The 22,368-nt window shown below is 46.5% G+C and overlaps 1 protein-coding gene across 4 annotated transcripts in view; it reads left to right on the plus strand.

Annotated features, from left to right (window-relative positions):
• The window catches only part of Slc13a5 (solute carrier family 13 member 5), a 37,211-nt gene extending 18,064 nt beyond the window's left edge, over window positions 1-19,147 (plus strand). For 2 of the 4 annotated variants that reach the window (XM_045159151.1, XM_045159154.1), the window contains exons 6-12: window positions 78-200; window positions 3,451-3,669; window positions 4,701-4,801; window positions 6,799-6,917; window positions 11,190-11,351; window positions 14,589-14,726; window positions 16,420-19,147. In XM_045159151.1, the coding sequence (XP_045015086.1) occupies window positions 78-200; window positions 3,451-3,669; window positions 4,701-4,801; window positions 6,799-6,917; window positions 11,190-11,351; window positions 14,589-14,726; window positions 16,420-16,551 (994 nt within the window). In that variant the 3' untranslated portion in view covers window positions 16,552-19,147. Of the gene's footprint in view, window positions 1-77; window positions 201-3,450; window positions 3,670-4,700; window positions 4,802-6,798; window positions 6,918-11,189; window positions 11,352-14,560; window positions 14,727-16,419 lie in introns of those variants that run through there. The other 2 variants (XM_045159152.1, XM_045159153.1) reach the window with 2 other exon arrangements.
• Window positions 19,148-22,368: the final 3,221 nt, after the last annotated feature.

Below are 22,368 nucleotides of genomic sequence, written 5' to 3' on the forward strand. Positions count from 1 at the left end.
TCCATGTTCAGGGCCCAGCCTGCTGCCCCGCAGCTCAGCGTGGGAGGTGGAGATGTAGCTGGTGTTTCTCCTTTCAGGTTGTTTCCTGACAGCAAAGACCTCTTGAACTTTGCCTCTTGGTTTGGATTTGCCTTCCCCAACATGCTGATAATGCTGCTGCTCTCCTGGCTGTGGCTCCAGTGCTTTTACATGAGATTCAAGTAAGTTTAGGCTGCTCACAGGCTAGCATCTAATTGTGTCAGACCCCTGTACAAACTCTTCAGCCAGGGCTACAGAGATGGCTTAGCAGTTAAGGCACTTGCTTGCAAAGCCAAAGGACCCAGGTTCAATTCCCTAGGACTCACGTTAAGCCAGATGCACAAGGTGCATCTGAGTTCATTTACAGTGGCTACAGACCCTTGTGTGTCTACTCTTTTTTTATATGCCTCTTTCTCTAATAAATAAATAAAGAAACCCTCAGCCAGTTCTTGGCTGGTGCTGTTTCTCCAGCCCCATCCGCTCACCTTCCCTCCCATCCTGTCCACCTTGGATGCTCACAGTATTTTGCTTGTGTTGTTCCTTCTGCCTGGAAGATTTCCTACCTTCCGACCTGCTCACCTTAGCACTAAAGGCCAGTTCAAGTGCTGCTCCCACAAGCCCAGGATGCCCCTTCCCCAGCTTGTCCTCCCTCCATTCCATTCAGAAGAATAACTGGCTCCCTCTCAGGGACCTGTTCCTTGACACCTGTCTTCATGTTCCAATGCCACCCATCCCCCTAGACCATGAGCTCTCTTGAGGCATCTCTGACCCCTGCCACCCAGCAGGGCTCCCAGTCCAGGGAGAAAAGTAGGTGTGCCATCTATGTGGGTTAAAGGAGTTAAACAGAACCTTGTCCTCATATGTCAGGTCAACATTTGGCCACATGGGTCTATCAGGCCAGGTCACAGTAGTCTGTCTGAGAATCGTACAAATTAGCTCCAAGCCCAGACCTGCATTAAGTGCCTGTGGTGTTCCCAGCAGCGTGTCGGAACTGGGAAGTTTACCTTCCTATTCCCAGCATACTGTCAAGTTCACCCAGAGTCATCCTTGGCAGTGGCCAGACTTTGGACAGAAACTATGATGTAAGTGGGTGGGTCTGATAAAAAAAACTAAAAGAAAAAGTTATTTTAAAAGACACAGATTTTGGGCTGGAGAGATGACTCAGAGGTTAAGGTGCTTGCCTGTGAAGCCTGAAGACCCAGGTTCAATTCCCCAGTATCTACATAAGCCGGATACACAAGGTGGTGCATGCGTCTGGAATTTGTTTACAGTGGCTAGAGGTCCTGATGTGCCCATTCTCTCTCTCCCTCTCTCTTTCTGCCTCTTTCTAATATAAATAAATAAATAAAATATCTTTTTACAAAAATACACAAATTTGGAGCCAGGCAGAGTGGCACATGCCTTTGATCCCAGCATTTGGAAGGCAAAGGTAAGAGGATCACCATGAGTTTGAGGTCACTCTGAGACCACATAATGAATTCCAGATCAGCCTGGGCATTAGCAAGACCCTACCTCAAAAAAAAAAAAAAAAAAAAAAAAAGACACAAATTTATCAAGCTGCAATGAAAGATATGCAAGATCCATACCAGAAGCAGAGGGTGCCAGGCCTTGCTTCCCAGGGAGCCTGAGCCAAGCAAAGAACAGGAGATCCCATTACTGGAGCAGAGACTTGGAATGGAGCTGCAAAAAGGCCAAGGGAACCCTAGATTTCATGAGGAAATGGGACAATTTCTTAAATCAATTTTCTTCTGAAGAAGGAACTATTTTAAAAACAGTCATTACAAAATTACTATACGTGTTTAAAACAATCATAATAAAGAGTGTAATAACAGACAAGCTCTCAAGGTAGCACCCTTCACGTGTCCAGACTCTACCCTCTTCTGGAAGGGAAGCTGCTTGCACATTCGCTCGTGGCACAGCTCAGCATTGACGGCAGTTCTCTCCACCTGCTTCTAGAAGCTGCACAGAAGTCCTGCTAGTTCATTCCAGCCAGTTGGTCAGCATCACCCTTGAGCCTGCTGTGGGTAGATATCTTCAACTCTGCAAGGGGCACGGGAATAACAAGGACAGGGCGTGCTGGTGCATGCCTATAATCCCAACATTCAGGAGGCTGAAGAGCCTGAGTTCCAGACCAGCCTAGGTGGCATAGACTTGATCTCAAAAATGAAGAAACAGGCCAGGTGTGGTGGCAGGCTTTCAATCCAAGCACTTAGGAGGCAGAGGTAGGAGAATCGCCATGAGTTCAAGGTCACCCTGAGCCATGTCTTAATGTCCCAGTGTTCCTCTGAGGCAGCTATGCCACTGTCATGGGCACTGCCCTCATGTCTCAGAGGTGGTTCACATCTGCATGGCCTTGGGAATCAATCCCTGTTCCATCAGCCCTAGTCTTTCTTAGAATCTTGTCCTGGATGTTGGAAGGATTCTGGAAGGGAAGATTCTCCAGGAACAATGTTCTTGGCCTCGATTCCCTGCTTCAAGCTAACAGAGGAGGGACTCTGTGACTGGAATCCTCCAAGACCTTGGAGCCTGTATTCCATGTATCAGTGGCCCCAGTTATTAGTTCCCCACAGCTGAGTTAGCCCCCATACCTCCTTCACAAATCCTTCTTCCTTCTCACTCCCTCAAGCTAACATCAGTTCAGAGGGGATCCTACAGGGGAGGTCTACCAACGGGCCACCCTGAGGGGACAGACCATCCACAAGCAGAGCCCAGGTTGCCTTCTTGCCTGCTTTAGCCACTGCTGCTGCTGGTTCCAGGGTTTCTGGGGTCCCTCATCCTATACCTTTATCCCCTGAGAATGAAAGAACCCCCCATGCTTCTTCCTGGCTCATCTGCTAGGACCCATCCTTGTTCCATGTGCCCTCTTCAGCTACCCCAAAGACCTTAAGGATCATGTGACAGAGCCCTGATCCTGCCTTGAACTTTGGAACTTCCCAACATTCTCTCTAGTGACCCTGGAGCTGCCAGTCTTTAGGCAACCTGGCCCAGGGCAGGTCCCTTTTGCTGGTGACCACTTCAGTTCTGCTTCTGTCTGTGTCTTATTCTTTCAACCACTTCCCTTGTTCTGCTTGGCCCCTTAGTCTCCTAATCACCCTCCCCTTTCCTGCTTCTGCTGTCCCTGGCACTTGACTGACATGTCTATGTCAGGCCTCCTCTGGGGATACCCCCAGCTCTGGAAGTGCAACGGGGGCATGCTGAGGGCCCTCAAGCACTCTCCCGCCCCCCCTCTCTCTCAATAGACTTTCCCCAAGACATCCTGGGAGGGAAAGGAAGGAGATGAAGGTGAGAGGAGGAAGGAGGAAAGAAGGGACCTGTCTAAGCCCCACAGTAGTCAAGACACAATGTGGTGTGTCCTGCTACACTCTGCTATGCAAAGTCTAGGCCCTGTTCCATCAGCACTGAGCTAATCCATCTCATCTCTGCATGGTCTAGCTTTAAAAAGTCCTGTGTCTGCTGTGGGGCCAAGAAGAAGAATGGCGAGAAGGCTGCCTACCAGGTTCTGCTGGAGGAGTACCAGAAGCTGGGGCCCTTGTCCTTTGCCGAGGTCAATGTACTCATCTGCTTCCTCCTCCTCATTGGCCTGTGGTTCTCCCGCGACCCTGGCTTCATGCCTGGCTGGCTGTCCATAGCCTGGGAGGATGAAAAAACCAAGTAAGTTGCTTATTTGGCAGAAGGTCCTGGCTTAGATCCCCAGTGCCTAAATGCCACTCACCTCAGCCACAGGCAGCACAAGGAGGGTGCACAGTGGGCCTTGTGTTTGGCATCTGGGTTTTGGAGAATTCTCTCTTGGTCTCTGAATCCATTTGCTTCTGACCAATCTTCATGAAGACCCTGCAGATGCATTTGTTTATGCAGAGCCCTGGCCTCTAGCAAAGAACTAAACAGAAGCTTCTTGGTCAGCAGCATGGCCAGGGCCCGGGACAGTTGGTTCCCTAGAGCTCTGGTTCCCTCTGCCTTCCTTTTTAATCTTTCTTCAGATCCCTTCTAAGACACATCCCCAGGGCCAGAAAGGGTATAATTTCTCTCTTGGCTCTGACATCTGCATAGAAGGTTGAGGAACTTGTCTATAACAGAAGGCAGGGCTAGAGGGATGGCTTAGCAGTTAAGGTGTTTGCCTGCAAAGCCAAAGGACCCAGGTTCAATTCCCCATGACCCACATTAGCCAGATGCACAAGGGGCACACATATCTGGAGTTTGTTTGCAATGGCTGGAGGCCCTGGTACGCCCATTTATTCTCTTTCTCCTCCCCCCCCCCTTTCTCTATCAAATAAATAAATAAAAACAAAATATTTAAGAAAAGGCAGGAAATGAGGGTGGAGAGACAGCTACTTTCATTTTGGTCTCCTTGGGTTAGCACCAGAGTCCTTGAGGTCTGGTGGGTCCAAAATTCTAAAGAATTTGGTTGAGAAGAAGTAGCAAGTTTCATTCATCGTGAAACAATGAAGGCTGATAGCAGGAAGTGGGCTGCTGCAGGCCACCCAAAGGTGGTAGCCAAGAATGTCAGGTTGTTGGTTATAGCCAGGCCTCAGTCTCCAACCCAGTCCTAATCTTGTCTCTGGGGCCTCCAATTTTCATATCAAATTAAGCCTGTCTCTCTGAAGGAGCATCAGACATAGAACTATTGGAGTTAGGATGAGTTTGTTAAATGACTGTCACTAAACTGCACGTTTGTCCCCATGTAGGTATGCCTCTGATGCCACGGTGGCCATCTTTGTGGCCATCTTGCTATTTATTATGCCTTCACAGAAGCCCAAGTTCAACTTCTGTAGCCAGACTGAGGAAGGTAAGGCTCTTGTCCTGGCCTGCCAGCCACCAGGATTGAGATCCTGGGAGCAATGATCCCTGTAGGATTGTCCCTGGGTCTAGGGGCCACTAAACAAAGTCAGTGAAGCAAAGATTTTCAAGCCATGCATGACATTATCTAGCACAATCTCTTTTCATTTTTAAACATTTAAACTATGTTTTTGGGCTAGATAGATGGCTCAGTGGTTAAGGTGCTTTCCTGCAAAGCCTGAGGATCTGGGTTTGATCCCCAGGACCCATGTAAAGCCAGGTGCACAAAGGGGCACATGCATCTGGAGTTTGTTTGCAGTTGCTGGAGCACTGGCACACCCATTCTCTCTCTCTCTCTCCTCTCTCTCTCTCTCTGCTTACAAATAAATAAATAACCATGTTAAAAATATATAGTTGGGCTGGAGAGATGGATTAGCAGTTAAGCACTTGCCTGTGAAGCCTAAGGAACCTGGTTCAAGGCTTGATTCCCCAGGACCCACGTTAGCCAGATGCACAAAGGGGGCGCATGCATCTGGAGTTTGTTTGCAGTGGCTAGAGGCCATGGTGTGCCCATTCTCTCTCTCTCTCTCTGTCTGCCTCTTTCTCTCTCTGTCTGTTGTTCTCAAATAAATAAATAACAAATATATATATATATCTCCTCAGAGGGACAGAAGGTGCTTCAAATTTCCCATAACAATATCAATATTTTTCTCCCTTCCTAACTTTGTAATACTCATCTATATCTTTTATAATTTTTTTGTTTATTTTTATTTATTTATTTGAAAGTGACAGAGAGAAAGGAGAGAGAGAGAATGGGTGCGTCAGGGCCTCCAGCCACTGCAAACAAACTCCAGATACGTACGCCCTCTTGTGCATCTGGCTAACATGGGTCCTGGGGAATCAAACCTTCAACCGGGGTCCTTAGGCTTCATAGGCAAGTACTTAACTGCTAAGCCATCTCTCCAGCCCTCATCTATATCTTAAGTTATCATCTAAACACACTTTGAACCCTATTTCTTTGTTACTCTTTTTTTTTTTTTTTTTTTTTTTTGCTTGGGATGTCACTATAAACATTTCCCACTGTTACTATATTCTAAAAATTTTACTTTCTCTAATAATACCATTTTATCACATGGAGGAGCTATAATCATTCTGTTATAGTTTTTAATTTTTTTAATTTTTTTTTTGTCCATTATTTATTTATTTATTTGAGAGTGACAGACACAGAGCGAAAGACAGATAGAGGGAGAGAGAGAGAGAATGGGTACGCCAGGGCTTCCGGCCACTGCAGGCAAACTCCAGACACGTGTGCCCCTTTGTGCATCTGGCTAATGTGGGACCTGGGGAATCAAGCCTCGAACTGGGGTCCTTAGGCTTCACAGGCAAGCACTTAACCGCTAAGCCATCTCTCCAGCCCTAGTTTTGAATTTTTCATGATTATAAATTTATGTTTTCTGAGATGTAGCTTTTTTATTTGAAAGTATTTCTTCTTTAAGATAAAGTCCCAAAAGCCAGGCATGGTGGTGCACGCCTTTAATTCCAGCAGAGGTAGGAGGATCACCATGAGTTGAGGCCAGCCTTCGACTACAGAATGAGTTCCAGGCCAGCCTGGGCTAGAACGAGACCCCCACCTCAAAAAATTTGGCCCCTAAAATAGATAAGGCACTAACCAGTGTTCTTGCTTAAATGAAATAAGAGATGTCTTAATAGTTTTTTTTAGATAATTGACATTCACAAAGGTGGTTCTAATTTATAATGCCATCAGCCAAGCATATAGCCAAACCCTCCCCAGCAATGGACACAGTCATCATCATAAATTTTAGCTAATTCACGGATCTAGATGGGCACCTCCTGATGTTTATTGGCCTTACTTCCTCATGTGGCTTGTTTGCTTTCTAATGTTGCCCCTCTGTGTGCGCGCGCGCGCGCGTGTGTGTGTGTGTGTGTGTGTGTGTGTGTGTGTGTGTGCGCGCATGTGTGTGTTTATGTGTTGCTTTTTCTTCACAGAAAGGACAGCTTCATTTTATCCCCCAGCACTACTGGACTGGAAGATGACTCAAGAGAAGGTGCCCTGGGGCATTGTGCTGCTCCTGGGGGGAGGATTTGCTCTGGCAAAAGGATGCGAGGTAACCTTTACAGCTCTCTCTGTCCTCCTCCACAGAACTGCACATTCTTTTTGGGGGGAGGGGGTTTCGAGGGTCTCACTCTAGCCCAGGCTGATCTGGAATTCACTATGGAGTCTCAGGATGGCCTTGAACTCATGGCGATCCTCCTACCTCTGCATCCCGAGCGCTGGGATTAAAGGCGTGCGCCACCATGCCCGGCTTACACATTCTTTTTTTTTTTTTTAATTTAAGTTATTTATTTATTTGAGAGAGTCAGTGAGAGAGAGACAGACCGACAGACAGAGAGAATGGGCATGTCATGGCCTCCAGCCACTGAAAACAAAGTCCAGTCGCATATGTCATCTTGTGCATCTGGCTTACCTGGATCCTAGGGAATTGAACCTGGGTCCTTTGGCTTTGCAGGCAAATGCCTTAACCCTAAGCCATCCCTCCAGCTCCCCCCTTTTTTGGTTTGTGCCTGTGTAATAGAATGTGTGTGTGTGTGCTGTGTGTGATACATGCACATGTATGTACATTTGTGGCATCCATGTTCTTGCCTATGGTGGCCAGTTCAATCAAAGAGTAATGAAGCCAGGCATGGTGGCACACACCTTTAATCCCAGCATTCAGGAGGCAGAGGTAGGAGGATCACCATGAGTTTGAGGCCACCCTGAGACCACATAGTGAGTTAGAACCTAGAGGTCAGCCTGAGGTAGTGTGAAACCTTACCTTGAAAAAGCAAAAAAGATAAAAATAAACAAGTGATGGGGAAGGACACCCGACATTGGAGCCAGTGTTATGGATTTGGAGCTTGCCATCTTCTTCCCCTGTGAGCTCCAGTGATTCCTGGGTCTCTGCTCCTCTGCAGGGATTACAGACACATGTGGCCACTCCTAGCTGTTTATATGGGTTCTGGAGATTCCCACTCAGGCATTCTCAGGTCCTCATGCTTGCATAAGCAGCACACTTAACTGCAGAGCCATCTCTCTAGCCTTGGAACTGAACGTTCTTTATGGCAGGACTCTTGTCATCCCAGATCTCTGGGTCATGAACAGTGCTCTGAAGGGGGACGCATTGCCAGGTGATGGCAGAAATGAGGAGATGAGTGACCCTGGGTGGTCAAGAGAGGCCAATGACATGGCAGCACCCTCTGAGGCTGGGTGGTGATGGCTCTTCATCCCAGAAAGGCTTTTTTTCCAGTCCTTATGAATATACTCACCAGGCCCCCCAAATGTAACTTTTTCTTTCCTTGGAGGAGGGCTGTGAACTGCTTTGGAGCTGCTCTCATCCATCCTTCTCATCCTTCAGCTCCATCTCATCTATCTTCCCTCCCTCCCTGCATCCTTCCATTCCTCCCTTCCCATCCGTCCTTTCTTTCTTCTTTCCTTCCTATCTATTCTACCTCTTTATCCATTCACTAACACTCACTTACTCTTCTATCAATCTAGGAGTGGAATGTAAAGATAGATTTGGTTTGTAGCATGTTTACTAGTTCCTCAATATCTAAAACAGAGTGAACAGTAGAAGCAATCATGCTAATTTTTTATGGTTCTTGAGGATCAACCCTGGGGCCTTGTGCCCATGACACAAGCCCTCTGCCCATGAGCTGTATCACCAACCTAACACATATTTCTCGGCATAACAAATCCATCCATCCAGTCACCTTTCCACCATCCATTTACCCACCATTCATTTCTCCATCTACCGTGTTGTTTTATACCAATATTTTTCTTTTTTGGTTCTTTGAGGTAAGGTCTTGCTCTAGTCCAGGCTGACCTGGAATTCATTATGTAGTCTCAGGGTGATCTCGAACTCATAGCAATCCTACTTCTGCATCCTGAGTACTAGGATTAAAGGCCTGGCTAACAAACATTCATTTTATTTTTTTGTTTATTTTTCTTTATTTATTTGACAGAGAAAGAGAGAGAGAGAGAGAGAGAGAGAGAGAGAGAGAGAGAGAGAGAGAGAGAGAGAGAGGATGGGCACACCAGGGCCTCCGGCCACTGCAAACAAACTCCAGATGTGTGCATCCACTTGTGCATCTGGCTAACGTGGGTCCTAGGGAATCGGGCCTCAAACCAGGGTCCACAGGCAAGTGCTTAACTGCTAAGCCATCTCTCCAGCCTCTAACAAACGATTTTTTTCATCAGACTTTCCTAGTGTGTCCCTAATTATGGGGCCAGTCATAAACCTTATAGAGGATATTGAGATCTGACGTTTATTTGTGAGGACATCACAGCCTTGGATGGGAATGTGTCTGGGAGGGAGTTTCAGGAAGAAGTGATGCATGAGCAAGGGAAAACAGGAGGTATCTCTCTGGGGTGGTGAGGTTGGAGAGGCTAGCAGAAGCCATGTTCTCAGGGTCTCGCTTCAGGATAGCAAGCATGTCCAGATTCTAAAAGCAATGCAAAGCCACTTAAGGGTGGAGCTCAGGGAGACTTGATCAGACATGCACTTGAGAATAATCATGCTGGTATCCAGAACAGAAGCCTGTGGCCAGCAGGGCTGGACAACTGTTGTCTTCATTTAACTCTGTCTCTGTATCCAGCCATTCTCTGCTTGACATCTGTTCTACCATTTTGGCCTCCAAAGCATCTCCTTCTCCTGCATTCCTTCTCACTTTGTCCCTGCTCAGTCTCCTTTGAGGGCTTGTCATCTTCTCCCCCATACGTATGACTGTTCTCCAAGGCTCTGTCCTTGGCTTCTTGCCTGTATACATCTGCTTCATGGACCATCTAGTGTCTTTCCATTGCCCAGCTCCAATGCAAAATCCTCAGTTTTTGTTCCAAATCATACCCCCAAGCTTCAATAACTGGGGACTGAGGGAAGAAGATGAAAGAGGGCTATTTGCAGTACCTTGGTGATAGATTGGGTGTCAGGAATGAGGGAGACAGAGACCCCCAAGCATGACTCCTTGTGGTCGGGCAACAGTGGACAGTGAACCCACTCACCAGCTGGGCATCATAGAGGAAGACCAGATTCTGGGCTAAAGAGAAGGAACCCAGATTTGGGCATGTTGGGTCTGATGTGCTCATCATTTGGGTGGAAATTTCAGATGGTACATGGATGTTTAAATCCAGGTAGTAGATAGTAGGTTAACTAGCCACAAATAATGCTGTAGGAGCTAGCAGAGTGAGTGTGAAGATGAAAACTTCATGGATGGGAGCTGAGGAGATGGTTCAGTTGGTAAAACACTTGCCCAGCACCCACGTACATCCAAGTATAGTGTCTGGTGCCTATAATCTGCTAGAGAGGCAGAGACAGACTCCCTATGGCTCACTGACTAGTCAGTGTTCAATAAGAGACCTTGTTTCATAAAATAAGATGGCTGTGTATGTTTGATCCCAGCACTCAGGAGGCAGAGGTAGGAGGATCACTGTGAGTTTGAGGCCAGCTTGGAGTTACAGAGTGAGTTCCAGGTCAGCCTGGGCTAGAGTGAGACCCTAAATTAAAAACAAACAAACAAAAAAAGGTGGGTGCTGGAGAGATGTCTCAGTGATTAAGGCACACACCTGCAAAGCCTAAAGACCAGACGTTCCCCAGAACACATGTAAAGCCAGATGTACAAAATGGCACATGCAACTTGAGTTCATTTGCAGTGGCTAGAGGCCCTGGTATGCCAATTCTCTCTCTTTGACAATAAATAAATCAATAAGTATTTTTTTAAAAAAGATGCAAAGCCACTAAGGCGTAGACCTGATGTCAACCTGTGGCTTTCACACATGCAAGGTTATATATGTGTGCACCCTTGCATATACACGTGTACACACTCACCATACATACATATATATGTATGTATGTATGTGTGTATGTATGTATATATATATATATATATGTATATGTAGATGTGTATATATATATACATACATACATATATATACATATATATACATATATATATATATATCATATCTCACATACACATGCAAAATAAAGTTGCAGGGATAGATAAGATCATCTAGAAAACATCTTGGGATGGAGAGATGGCTCCGTGGTTAAAGTTTTCCTGCAAAGCCTAAAGACCCAGGTTCAATGTCCCAGTACCCATGTAAAGCCGGGTGCACAAAGTGGCATATGTATCTGGAGTTCATGTGCAGCAGCTGGAGGACCTGGTGCGCCCATTCTCTCTCACTTCTCTCTATCTCTCTCTGCTTGCAAATAAATAAATAAAATATTTTTTAAAAAGGAACTGAAAGTCTTGGATGGCTGAGCCCCCCTCCCCCCCCCCACCATGCTGGAGGAACTGTAAGCCAGGACCCCTGAAATGATGGCCCATCCTCCTGTGCTTCCCAGGCCTCAGGGCTCTCAGAGTGGATGGGGAACCAGATGGAGCCCTTAAGCTCAGTGCACCCTGCGGCTATCACATTGATCCTGTCCTTTCTTGTTGCTGCGTCCACTGAGTGCACCAGCAACGTGGCCACCACCACCCTGTTCCTGCCTATCTTTGCCTCCATGGTAAGTAAACCTGCTGGGGGAGGGAGGGCTTTTTTTTTTTTTTTTTTCATGAGAATCTTTTAATTCATGACCATGTACTGATTCTTTTTTTTTTTTCATTATTTTATTTTATTTATTTAATTATTTATTTTAGGTTTTTCAAGGTAGGATCTCACTGTGGTCCAGGCTTACAGGAATTAACTATGTAGTCTCAGGGTAGCCTCAAACTCATGGTGATCCTCCTACCTCTGCCTCCCTAGTACTGGGATTAAAGGCATGCGCCACCACGCCCGGCCCATGTACTGATTCTTTAGAATGTAATGAAAGTAGGAGTCAGAGCTGGGCCAGGCTTGAAGATCCAAGCCTGGCCCTATCTCTCATATGGACTTGCACACACTTGATGATGCTGGTCCCAAGGCCCTCATCACTTGGTCAGCTCTTCTTTGTATTCCTCTTCTGACCAAAGTACCAGCCAGGGACCGGATGCTCAAACTTGGTTGTGTCAGTCAAGCCTAGGGGTGCAGGTCTGTTATCCCAGACACTGGGTTTGGGTCCCCAGTACCCACATAAATACCAAGCATGACAGGGTAACTAAGGCGGGAGGACTGAAACTCTGTCTGGGCTACAGAGTAAGTTTAGTACTGGCCTGGGTGAGATCTCATCTCAAAATGAAAAGTAAAAAGAAGCCAGGCACGGTGGTGGACGCCTTTAATCCCAGCACTTGGAGAGGTAGGAGGATCACTGTGAGTCAGAGGCCACCCTGAGACTACACAGTGAATTCCAGGTCAGTCTGGGCTAGAGAGCGAGACACCATACCTTGAAAAACCAAAATAAATAAATAAATAAAAATAAAAAGTAAAAAGAGAGAGCTGAGGATGTTAGCTAGATGGTAGAGAGCTTGTTTAGCGTGCAAGAGGTATTAGGTTCAATCAGAAGTACTCCCCCTTAAAAAAAAAAAACCTTATTGTATCAATTCAACTGCATTCTTTTTCAATCTGGAAAAGGGGGAGAGTGCTCATGCCAAGGAGGAGCCATGGCCATGGTTGTGAATTGTCACTCAGCATGCAGGTGGGCTGCAGAGCCTGCTGGGAGCATCCCTGACTAGTAACCACAGGAAGAGGCCTGGGGAGATGGGGCTGGAGGTAAAGGACAGGATGACTTTCCAGGGAGATTGGGTGGGGGGATGTGTCTAGGACTGCACAGCCTAGGGCAGATCAGCCATGGGGTTTGAGCCAGGCAGCCCATAGGTATGGCTCCAGCATTGATTCTATGGGCAGTGTGAGATGGAGCAGAGAAGCAGAGCTCATAGAGCTCAGCTGTCATCCCTTTTTGAGTTCCCTTCTGCCAATCATCAGAACAGTATAACCTCATTGGGTACAGGAAGAGGCTGGGCTCACAGCCTAAGACCAGAGTTCTCTCCTGCTCAAGATGTGCAGGGCGTCCATAAGACAGATGCGGGCCACAGAGAGCCTCTGCAGCCTACCACCAGAATGGAGAGAAGCTGAGGTTATTCTGGGCTGGGAGACAGACTCGCAAAGGACTAAGCCCAGTGCTAAAGTTGGTAAATTTCCATCCTGTAGCCTGGATGTCTGGTGCTTAAAAAGCAAACCTGGATTTTGTTTCTTCCATTCCAAGCCAAGATGGAAGTGTTAAAAATAACAGGGTCTTTTCCTCCCCTAAGCATGCTGTCCAGGCAGAGGCCAAAGAGGAGAAAGAAGAGAGGAAGAGGAGGGGGAGAGGAATAGGATGAATAAGAGGAGAAGAAAAAATAGAAGGGAAAGAGGAGGAATGAGGGAAGAGTAGAATTTGGGGAGGGGGAAGGGTAGCAGAATCTTCTGGTGCTAGGCACAGTGTGGAGATGCCATCTCTCCTGAGCAAAGGCCTGGCTTTGTCATCTCCAGCCCTGTGAGTATCAACAGCCCCAACCGGACAAGCTCTAACCCAACGGGTTGCCTGGGCCCTTTGAAAATAAGCTTTTCCAGAACCAGAGTTCAAATGGCCCGGATTTTCCTTCAAGCTCCATGTGCTCCTGCTTGGGCAACTACCTTTAGGAAGGGAAAAGCTGTAGACATCCAAGTGGGTCTCAGACAAACCAGGGGTGTATATATGAGGTGGCAAACAAAGCCAAGGACAACAAGGATGAAGAGGGAACCAGAAAGCAGCCTGTTCCTGCCTAGGACTTTTCAGTTCCTCTCAGAGGAGACATACTTGAGCTGAAACCTTTTCACAGGGCTGGTTGTCCAGCAAGAAGGTCCATGATCTTAAACCTGCTCTTGACTTGGCCATTTCACCTTAGGGATTATATCTTAGGAAAATATCCCAAATTGCCTACAGCATATATTATGAGCACAGTGACCCTAATACTCCATCTTCCTCCCTAGAAGACAACTCCTATTATTAATTTTTTCAGTATTCTTCTGCATACAGTGCACGTGCACACGTTCACACATTTTCAAGCACATTTCATGATTCCATACAGGCATATTATCTACCTTAGGTTTTATTTCTTTTGAATCTAACCAATAGTCTTGGAAAACTTTCCATATTAACTCATAAAACCCACCCAATGCTTTTCATGCCACCCCACTGTTTGTCCATACCCTGTTTGACTTAACCATCCTGCTGTTTCCTGTGTTTTGCTGTTACATTGTTGCAGTGAAATCTTTGCATATGTGTTAGCCCTTATATGCATGTGAATGTGCATGATAAGGAGTCTTTTGGAATATATTGAAAATTAATTCATTCTTTCATTAACTAACAAGCACCTACTTTGTACGAGTAGGTACAGCTGAATTTTAAAATGTAAAATGAAAAAGTTAGATCTATGCCCAATACAAAATCATCTCAAATGTATATTAAAACACATACACCTATGGATGTGTATGCAGGTGAGAAGGTGTGGTTCCTGCCCTCTAGGGCTGTCTCAGTTTGTGACAAGGCAGACAAACATCTACCTGAATCTTGAGATTCAGTGAAGTCTAAGGGTTCAATATAGCCTCTGGCACATATCAGGTACTCAAGTTATATATGTGGGTTTAATGGAGGGGGTCCAGAAAGGCCTCCCAGGGAAGGTAGCCTCTGAGCTCAACTTTCCATGTTAATAGTTAGTAAGGAGAGAAATAGCAAAAGGCAGGGGAGCCAGCCAGCCAAAGGAACAGAGGTTTGACCCAAACCCAAGACTTAGGGAATGCTTCTGAATATGGCCCCGGGCACTTCTGTGTTCTGTGCAGTGAGCTACAGTGCTGTGTCTCCCTGCAGTCTCGTTCCATCGGCCTCAACCCGCTGTACGTCATGATCCCCTGTACCCTGAGTGCATCCTTTGCCTTCATGTTGCCAGTGGCCACCCCACCTAATGCCATCGTGTTTGCTTATGGACACCTCAAGGTTTCTGACATGGTAACAGCCCTTTCTATTTACTATCAGACTATAATGCTAGTGGTAGAAGAGAGGCCCCAGTTTTGAGTGGTGTGAATTTCAAAAGGTCATCATATGATTTGGGACCACCATAGGATGTCCAGGCCTATATTCACTACTGATTTCATATTGTCACTTAAGATGCAACTTTTCTTCCTCCTCCTTCTCTTCTTCGCATGCTTGTATGCCCGTGTTTGGGTTCATGTGCGTGTCACCAGAGGACAACATTGGGTGTCACTCCTCTTAGGTGCTATCCACCCTTTTTTGTAATTTTTTTATGAGAGAGAATTGGCATTCCAGGGCCTCTAGCCACTGCAATCGAACTCCAGACACATGCACCACCTTGTGCGCATATGTGGCCTTACACTCTTGTGTCACCTTGTGCATCTGGCTTACGTGGGACCTGGAGAGTCAAACATGTGTTCTTAGGCTTCACAGGCAAGTGCCTTAACCACTAAGGCATCTCTCCAGCCCCCATCCACCTTTTCTGAGACAGAATCTTTCATTGGCTTGGAGCTTGTTAATTAGTCTAGACCAGCTGGCCAATAAGCCCTGGAGAATCTTTCTGTCTCTGCCTTCTCAGAGCTGGGATAACAGGCATGTACCACCATGTCCAACATTTTAATATGGGTTCTGGAAATCAAACTCAGGTCCTCCTGCTTTTGAGGTAAGAATTTTACCCACTGAAATCTCTCCCCAGCCCTATAGCTTTTCTTTTTTAAAAAAATGATCTGATGCTTCATAGGCTGTTCTGTCTCCACAGAAGGTCCTAGAATCTCCCACCTGGTGAATTCTGTGTGGGCCCCAGGGGAATCCTGGAGGAGCACTGGCAGAGGTGAAGTGGGGTCCCACATGGCAGTAGAGTTGACAAATAGCAAGAACCCTGACGGCAGTCAGGAGGAGCAGTATTAGCCTGGGGGAAATGCTGAGGAGAGTCACAGAAGCTATAGCCATGTGTGAGAGGTGGGTACAGGAAAGGGGAGACCACTGCTTGGGAACAGCTGATGCCTTGGGAGAAAACATAGTCACAGTGCTAAGTTTGATATCATTGCCTCTGTTGGGAGAGGAAGGGCAGCTCTGTAGCTCTGGGCTGGGGATGAGGTGAGTGAGTATGTGAGCTGGGAGAGTCAGTAACAAAGATCCCTACCTCTGATCAGCCATTCATCAGTGACTTCAGAGCTTTTGCTGGGTGACCCTGGGACCCCAGGAGCTTTTCCCAGGCAGGGGGATTCCAGAAGTCACATGCTGAAAACCTAATTCTAATAACCAGTAAAAACATCTGCTTCAGAATATCGGCACTGGAGTTCATGAGCATTAGAAAAGAGCTATGGGAGTGTCCCAAGGAAGCCCTCCTGCAAAGGCATTGGGGTGAACACTCGATGTTGAGCACAACCCAGGCTCTGAGTGGCCCTGAAGTCACTTTCCAGCATTAGAATGGGCATAGAGATTCCATCTGTGCGGACTGCTTCCCAGGGGTGCTTTTGGCCTGATGACTCTTAGTGGGAATGAAATCGTTTTGTCTGGGGACCAAGAGTCCAGAGCATAGGAACATCATGACTCAGCAAACTGGTGCTCTATCCACCCCTCCAAGAGGACTTTCTCCCAGTGCCCCATCTGCCCTTATTCTGAAGTTGCAAGTCTGAGTTTTCTGACTGATCCTGTTTTTATTTTCTAGATAAAAACAGGAGCTGTGATGAACATAATTGGAGTCTTGTGTGTGTTTTTATCGGTCAACACCTGGGGCCGGGTCATGTTTGATTTGGATCATTTCCCTGACTGGGCTAATGACACATATATTAAGACTTAAGAAGAGCCACAAGAGCACCTGAATAATTCCTGCCCTTCTGAAGACTATAAACCTTCTGGTACACCTGGTACATCCCAGGGTCACCCAGTGATGCCCACACCCCAAGAAGACCCAGCCAATGGGCTACCTCTTCCTCCAGGCTTGGATTCAGAGATGATGAAGACAGGTTCAGAAGTGAAGAAAGCCCTTTTGAGAGGATGTGGGGCCTATCTTCCCCTGGACTCAGCCGTCATCTCTGGGACAGGCAAGGAAGAGAGAGACCAGGACTCAGGCTCCTGTACTATGTGGCCTTGAGAGGCCATCCTAGTGGCCCCTTGCTGAACTCTTATCTTCACCTGCCTAGTTCCTGGTAACTACCTGAGGATTGGATTCCCAGAATGGGAGCTAAGAAAATAGCCTGTCAGTTCATCTGCCTCTTCTGGCTGTCCCAGATCCCTTTTTTTCTCTGTCACTCTTAAGGGGACCATCCAACCAGGACAGGACATCTGGTCTTGGGCAGCCTCCAACTGCCAGACAGACAGTGGGAGTCGGAGGCTTCTGGAGACTTGGACCCTTGTGCGGCGCTACCAGAGGATGAGCCAATTGAGGTGCTGGCAGCACAATAGTCCTGCCTCCCTCACACAGCTCACCCTTGGCTGACCTGTCCCTTCCTTGCCTTGTTCCACGGTCATTGACAATTTGGACCTCTTTCCCATCAACTACTAGGTCCCTTTGTCGTCTGGGCCAGCAGCTCAGGGACCTTCAGGGTTATCCCCTGTTCTGCCAGGGAGCTCAGTTTGGATCTGTGAGATACTTTCCTTGCCAGCTTCTCACAGCTGGGATCACACTCCAAGGATAGGCAGTGTGGCTTTTTGTTGGGCACAGTGAGGTATCTAGGCCCTCCCTCATCTAGGCCCAGAGTGGACACAACTGTCAATTTCTATAGACTAGGCCACCTCAGAGTTTATCTGTCCTGCTGAAGTTGGAACTCATGTGGGATATCCTTCCTCTGGTTGGCTGTCTGCTGCAGCCAGACCTGGTGGCAATAGAGCATGGCTGAGAATGAGCACTGTTTTCTGGTGCCTGAGCAGGCCTGCCCTGCTGGGAAAGAACTGACCTCAAAAGGTCCTGGGCAGGACTCCAGAGTGGCTGTGGAATCCTGCAGGACCTCCCGTGAGAGAAGGGGACAGGAGAGCAAGCTTTCTGTTGTCCTTCAATGATACTCCCTTCCCTGCTTGCTTTGCTGGGGGAGAGAATAGCAGATAGATGAAGTCCACAGCTAGCATTTTTCTGAACAAGAGACAGTATGAGGACCTAAGGAAAGGCCCAGCAAAGACCAAATGTGTGTCTGGTTCCTTGGGAGGGATGAGTCCTGACCACACTCTTGGGCCCTTGAGCTTGTCAAATTCTGCCTGCTATGGAAAGTTCCAGTGTTGACTGGTCTCTGGTTTTGCACCTTATGAGGGAGACTCCCTGTCTTCCTCATGTCCTCTTCCTAGTCCTAGTGAGTCTACTTGTTATCTTATTCCATCTTTGTAGCTGCCCTTTGAGACCAGCATGTTGTGATCCTTGCTTGTCCTTAAAGAAACACAAGACTTTGATTGACCAAGGAATGGGTCCTAAGTTACATATCCAGTTAGCGGCACTTCTGGTTCCAATAAAGACAGGGCTCTTGCTTTGAATTCACTGCTCTGTTCCTCTAGCCATAAAGAGCCTTGGCCTTAGAGTTTATAGGGAAAGTGGGATGGCCTAGAACCAGCCCATCCCAAGGTCCTGCATGCCCAGAGAAGATCACTAAACATGAGTCCTTTTTGTTTACTCTGCTGAGATGGGCTGAGGTAGTGTTGACTCAGACAAAGCTAATCTTTGTCCTAAGACTTGAGGCATTTGCTTAGGAAGATCAGTATAGAAATGGCAACTTCCTCCCCTGACCATTGTCATGCTGATGGTCTTCTTGCCTTCCCATCTTGCTGCTCTTAACAGCCTCACTAGAACTAAGGGCTTTGACTGCTGTTGGGGCTAGAGTTAGCACTGTGGCTGGTCCAGAACAAGTCACCATGAGTGTGGACCATACATACATGATCTGTGGGAATAGTGGGCACACCCTTGGTAAAGCAAGCCAGATCAGTACAGTAAAAAGCATTCCAGGTGGACACTGAAAGAAAAGTAGAATAGCCAGAGATGAGAGAAGGATTTGGTGGGGTGGTTAGAAGATTCTAGTAGACACCATCTGACTGAGGACTTAAAGGAAGCTTCTGGAAAAGGCTGACCCAAGGCTCTCTCTAAATGTCTCTTGCAGTTGGTAGAGTTGCACTGTCATGCAGCTTGTGTTAACAGGGAATGCTTTCCACTGTAAATAACAGAAAACCCAGTGCACACTATATACGCCAGAGGGCCATTTGATGTTTACAGAGGTGTGGAGGTAGATGACTTACTAACTCACTTAGGACATCAAGGGCTTGGGCTTCTTGGCCTGCTGTTTTCCTCAGGGGATCACACTGTGACCTTCATGCTGGAACCTCAGGCCACATACACATCTGTGCTCCAGGAAGGAAGAAAGGGTGCAAGATGGGGGCCTGAAGATGCCAAAGTACATCTTTCTCTCCCTCCCTCCCTCCCTCTCTCTGTCTCTCTCTCTTTCTTTCTTTCCTCCTTCCTTCCTTCCTTCCTTCCTTCCTTCCTTCCTTCCTTCCTTCCTTCCTTTCTTTCTTTCTTTCTTTCTTTCTTTCTTTCTTTCTTTCTTTCTTTCTTTTTTCTTTCTTTCTGTGTTTTGTTTTGTTTTGCTTTTTTCAAGGTAGGGTCTCGCTCTAGCCCAGGCTGACCTGTAATTCACTATGTAGTCTCAGGGTGGCCTTGAAGTCATGGTGATCCTCCTACCTCTGCTTCCTGAGTGGTGTCCCTAGTATGTGTGATTGGACACAACTGGGTGTCAGTAGCTACCCTTTGACCAATCGTGGACTGAGCAGATGCCGTGAAGCAGATTAAGACTCACCTCTTGAGGTTGGGAAATTAGCCTGAGACTAATAGAACCTCCACTTGCTAAAACCTCTGAGTTCTGGGCTGGAGGGGTGGCTTAGCAGTTAAGGTGTTTGCCTACAAAGCCATAGCACCCAGGTTCGATTCCCCAGGACCCATGTTAGCCAGATGCACAAGGTGGCACATGTGTCTGGAGTTTGTTTGCAGTGGCTGGAGGCCCTGGCATGCCCATTCTCTCTCTCTCTCAAATAAATAAATAAAACTTAATTTTTTTTTTTTTTAAAAAACCCTCTGAGTTCCACTAGGAAAAAGGGGGATGGAAGGACATGTTTGATATGTGACGAATAGTGTCTGGTATTTCTCTACAGTCCACTTGCGTGGCTTCTACTCTGTGGAATTCAGCAGAAACATGGCTAGGTAGCAAGCAGAGCAGGTGCCTGACTGCTCGAGAGCTTCAGCAATGGCGCTACTTCCTAAGGGCCAGGCCTCCTCTGAGGAGCCCACTGGACTGGGAGCCTAGAGCCTGGGCCACAGACCCAGCTGGGTTCTGACGTTTGGAATGGAACATCTTTCTGCTTTCTGGCTCTCTGTACTGTGAGGGGGCCAGACTAAATGGTCTAGAAGGGCTTTCCCAGAGTCAAGAATTCTCTTAGCCCATACACTCTCTCGTTGCTTGTACCAAGTGTATGTACAACCTCCCTAACACCCTTGTCCCCGTCCCTAGGTGCTGTCAGCTGAGAGCCAGGTCTATGGGTTCACTTCCTGCTCCCATCTGGTGCTTGGCCACTTGTGGAAGGCCACCTTGGGCCGTTGCCTCACCTATACTTTGCCTCTTAATATTTTGTAAGGAGAAGCCTACCTAGAACATTTAATTCCTTCTTTCTAATATCTAGATCATTGTTTTGGCCCAGGTTAGCTGAAGCCAGAATCCTGAGCAGGATTGCTCTCTTAAGGTTTTCTTCAGGGATTTGAGATTCTATAAGGATTCTGACATTCCAAAGGCCAAGCTCTCTGGCTTCTTACCTTCTGGTCCCTGAATTAGGGACTCTCAAAGGCAGGCCACAGATCTCCTTCCCTGTTTGTCCTGAGCCCTTGAGGCATTTGCCTAGGACATTTAATGTCTTCGCTCCTCCCAACACTTCTTGCCCAAGACAGACAGGCTTTGATTCCAAACTCCAATCAGGATATCAAATCACTAGCATGGTGTCCACTCCTCAAAATGGATCAAATGCTTTTGGAAAGGTAGAAATCAAGGCTGGCCCAGTCTCCTCTTCAGGATAGTTTTTCAGCATCTTAAAAGTTCCCTTTTGGGTTGGAGAGATGGCTTAGTGGTTAAGGTGCTTGCCTGAAAAACCAAAGGATCTAGGTTCAATTCCCCAGGACCCACGTAAGCCAGCTGCACAAGGTGGTACATGCATCTGGAGTTTGTTTGTAGCAGGCCCTGGTGCACCCATTCTCTCTCTGTCTCTGCTTTTCTCTCTCTCTCAAAAATAAATAATTTTTTTAACTTCAAAAAATATTAATCCTTTAAAAAGTCCCCATTTTGCTCCCTTCACATTAAAAGTCATTTCCATCCAGATAAATTATCTACATCACAGGAAGAGTTTTTACATTCTGTAACCAGAAGCTTGCCATGCATGCTGAAACATTTGTAATCAGATTTTTGGTTTATATCAATTGGTGTCCCAAGCCAGGGACATTTTTAGGTGCTTCCCCAATCTTCCTGTCCAAATGCCACTTCTACCTTGGAGTCCCAGACTGTCTGCTGCTTTCTCCTCTCAAGGTAGAGAGAGGTTGGAATTCAATTTCAGAACATCTTGTTATTCAATCAAGACTTTAAATTACATTTCATAGTTAAAAAAAAAAAGGTTCATATGAGCAGACTATAATAAATACCAATAGGACAAAATGGTACCTTAATGTTTGTCCCAGTTCAGATCTTGAATCTTCATACCACCTCCCAAAAGACAGCCACTGTCAACAGGGTTTTTTTTTTTAATGTATCCTAGAAATACTGTATACATACCAAAGTATGTAAGAGATATATTGCCTCTTTATTGCAGATGGAAACCTACTATATGTGTGTTCTGCTCTTGCTTTTCTACTCTCCCCCCCATTAATTAATAATTTACTTGGAGCCAGGTGTGATGGTACACTCCTTTAATCCCAGCACTTGGGAAGCAGAGGTAGAAGGATTGTTGTGAGTTTGAGGTTACCCTGAGACTACATAGTGAGTTCCAAGTCAGTCTGGGCTAGAGTGAAACCCAACCTTGAAAAACTAACAATAATAATAATAGGGCTGGAGAGATGGCTTAGCGATTAAGGCAGTTGCCTACAAAACCAAAGGACCCTGGCTCGACTCCCCAGGACCCACGCAAGCCAGATGCACAAGGTGAACATGCGTCTGGAGTTCATTTTCAGTGACTGGAGGCCCTGGCACATCTATTCTCTCTCTCTCTCTCTCTCCTTCTCTCTTTCTCTCTCTCAATTAAATAAATAAAAATAATAATTTACTTAGAGAACATTTTATTTCAAGATATTATTTGGTTAATAGTTTTTTTTCTCAATGGTTAATTTCGTTTTGTGGCAAAATTCCATTTAGTAAATGGCACAAAGCTTCAGTGATTTTGACAAATGCATACACTATGTAAGCCACCCTAATTTCATTAGCCTTCCCTGAAGATATTTTCCTGCTTAAGTGATCTGCACCACTCATAGGCAGGCAGGCTCTGATTTCTGTCCATATCCATCATCCATTGAACTTCAAAGAAATAGCATTTATCCAGTTCATACTCTTGGGTCTGATTTGTTTTACATAACAAAAGACTTGAATTTCATTGTTGTTGTTGTGTATATCTGTTC

Source organism: Jaculus jaculus, chromosome 9 (assembly GCF_020740685.1).
Source record: "Jaculus jaculus isolate mJacJac1 chromosome 9, mJacJac1.mat.Y.cur, whole genome shotgun sequence".
NCBI classification, from domain to species: Eukaryota; Metazoa; Chordata; class Mammalia; order Rodentia; family Dipodidae; genus Jaculus; species Jaculus jaculus.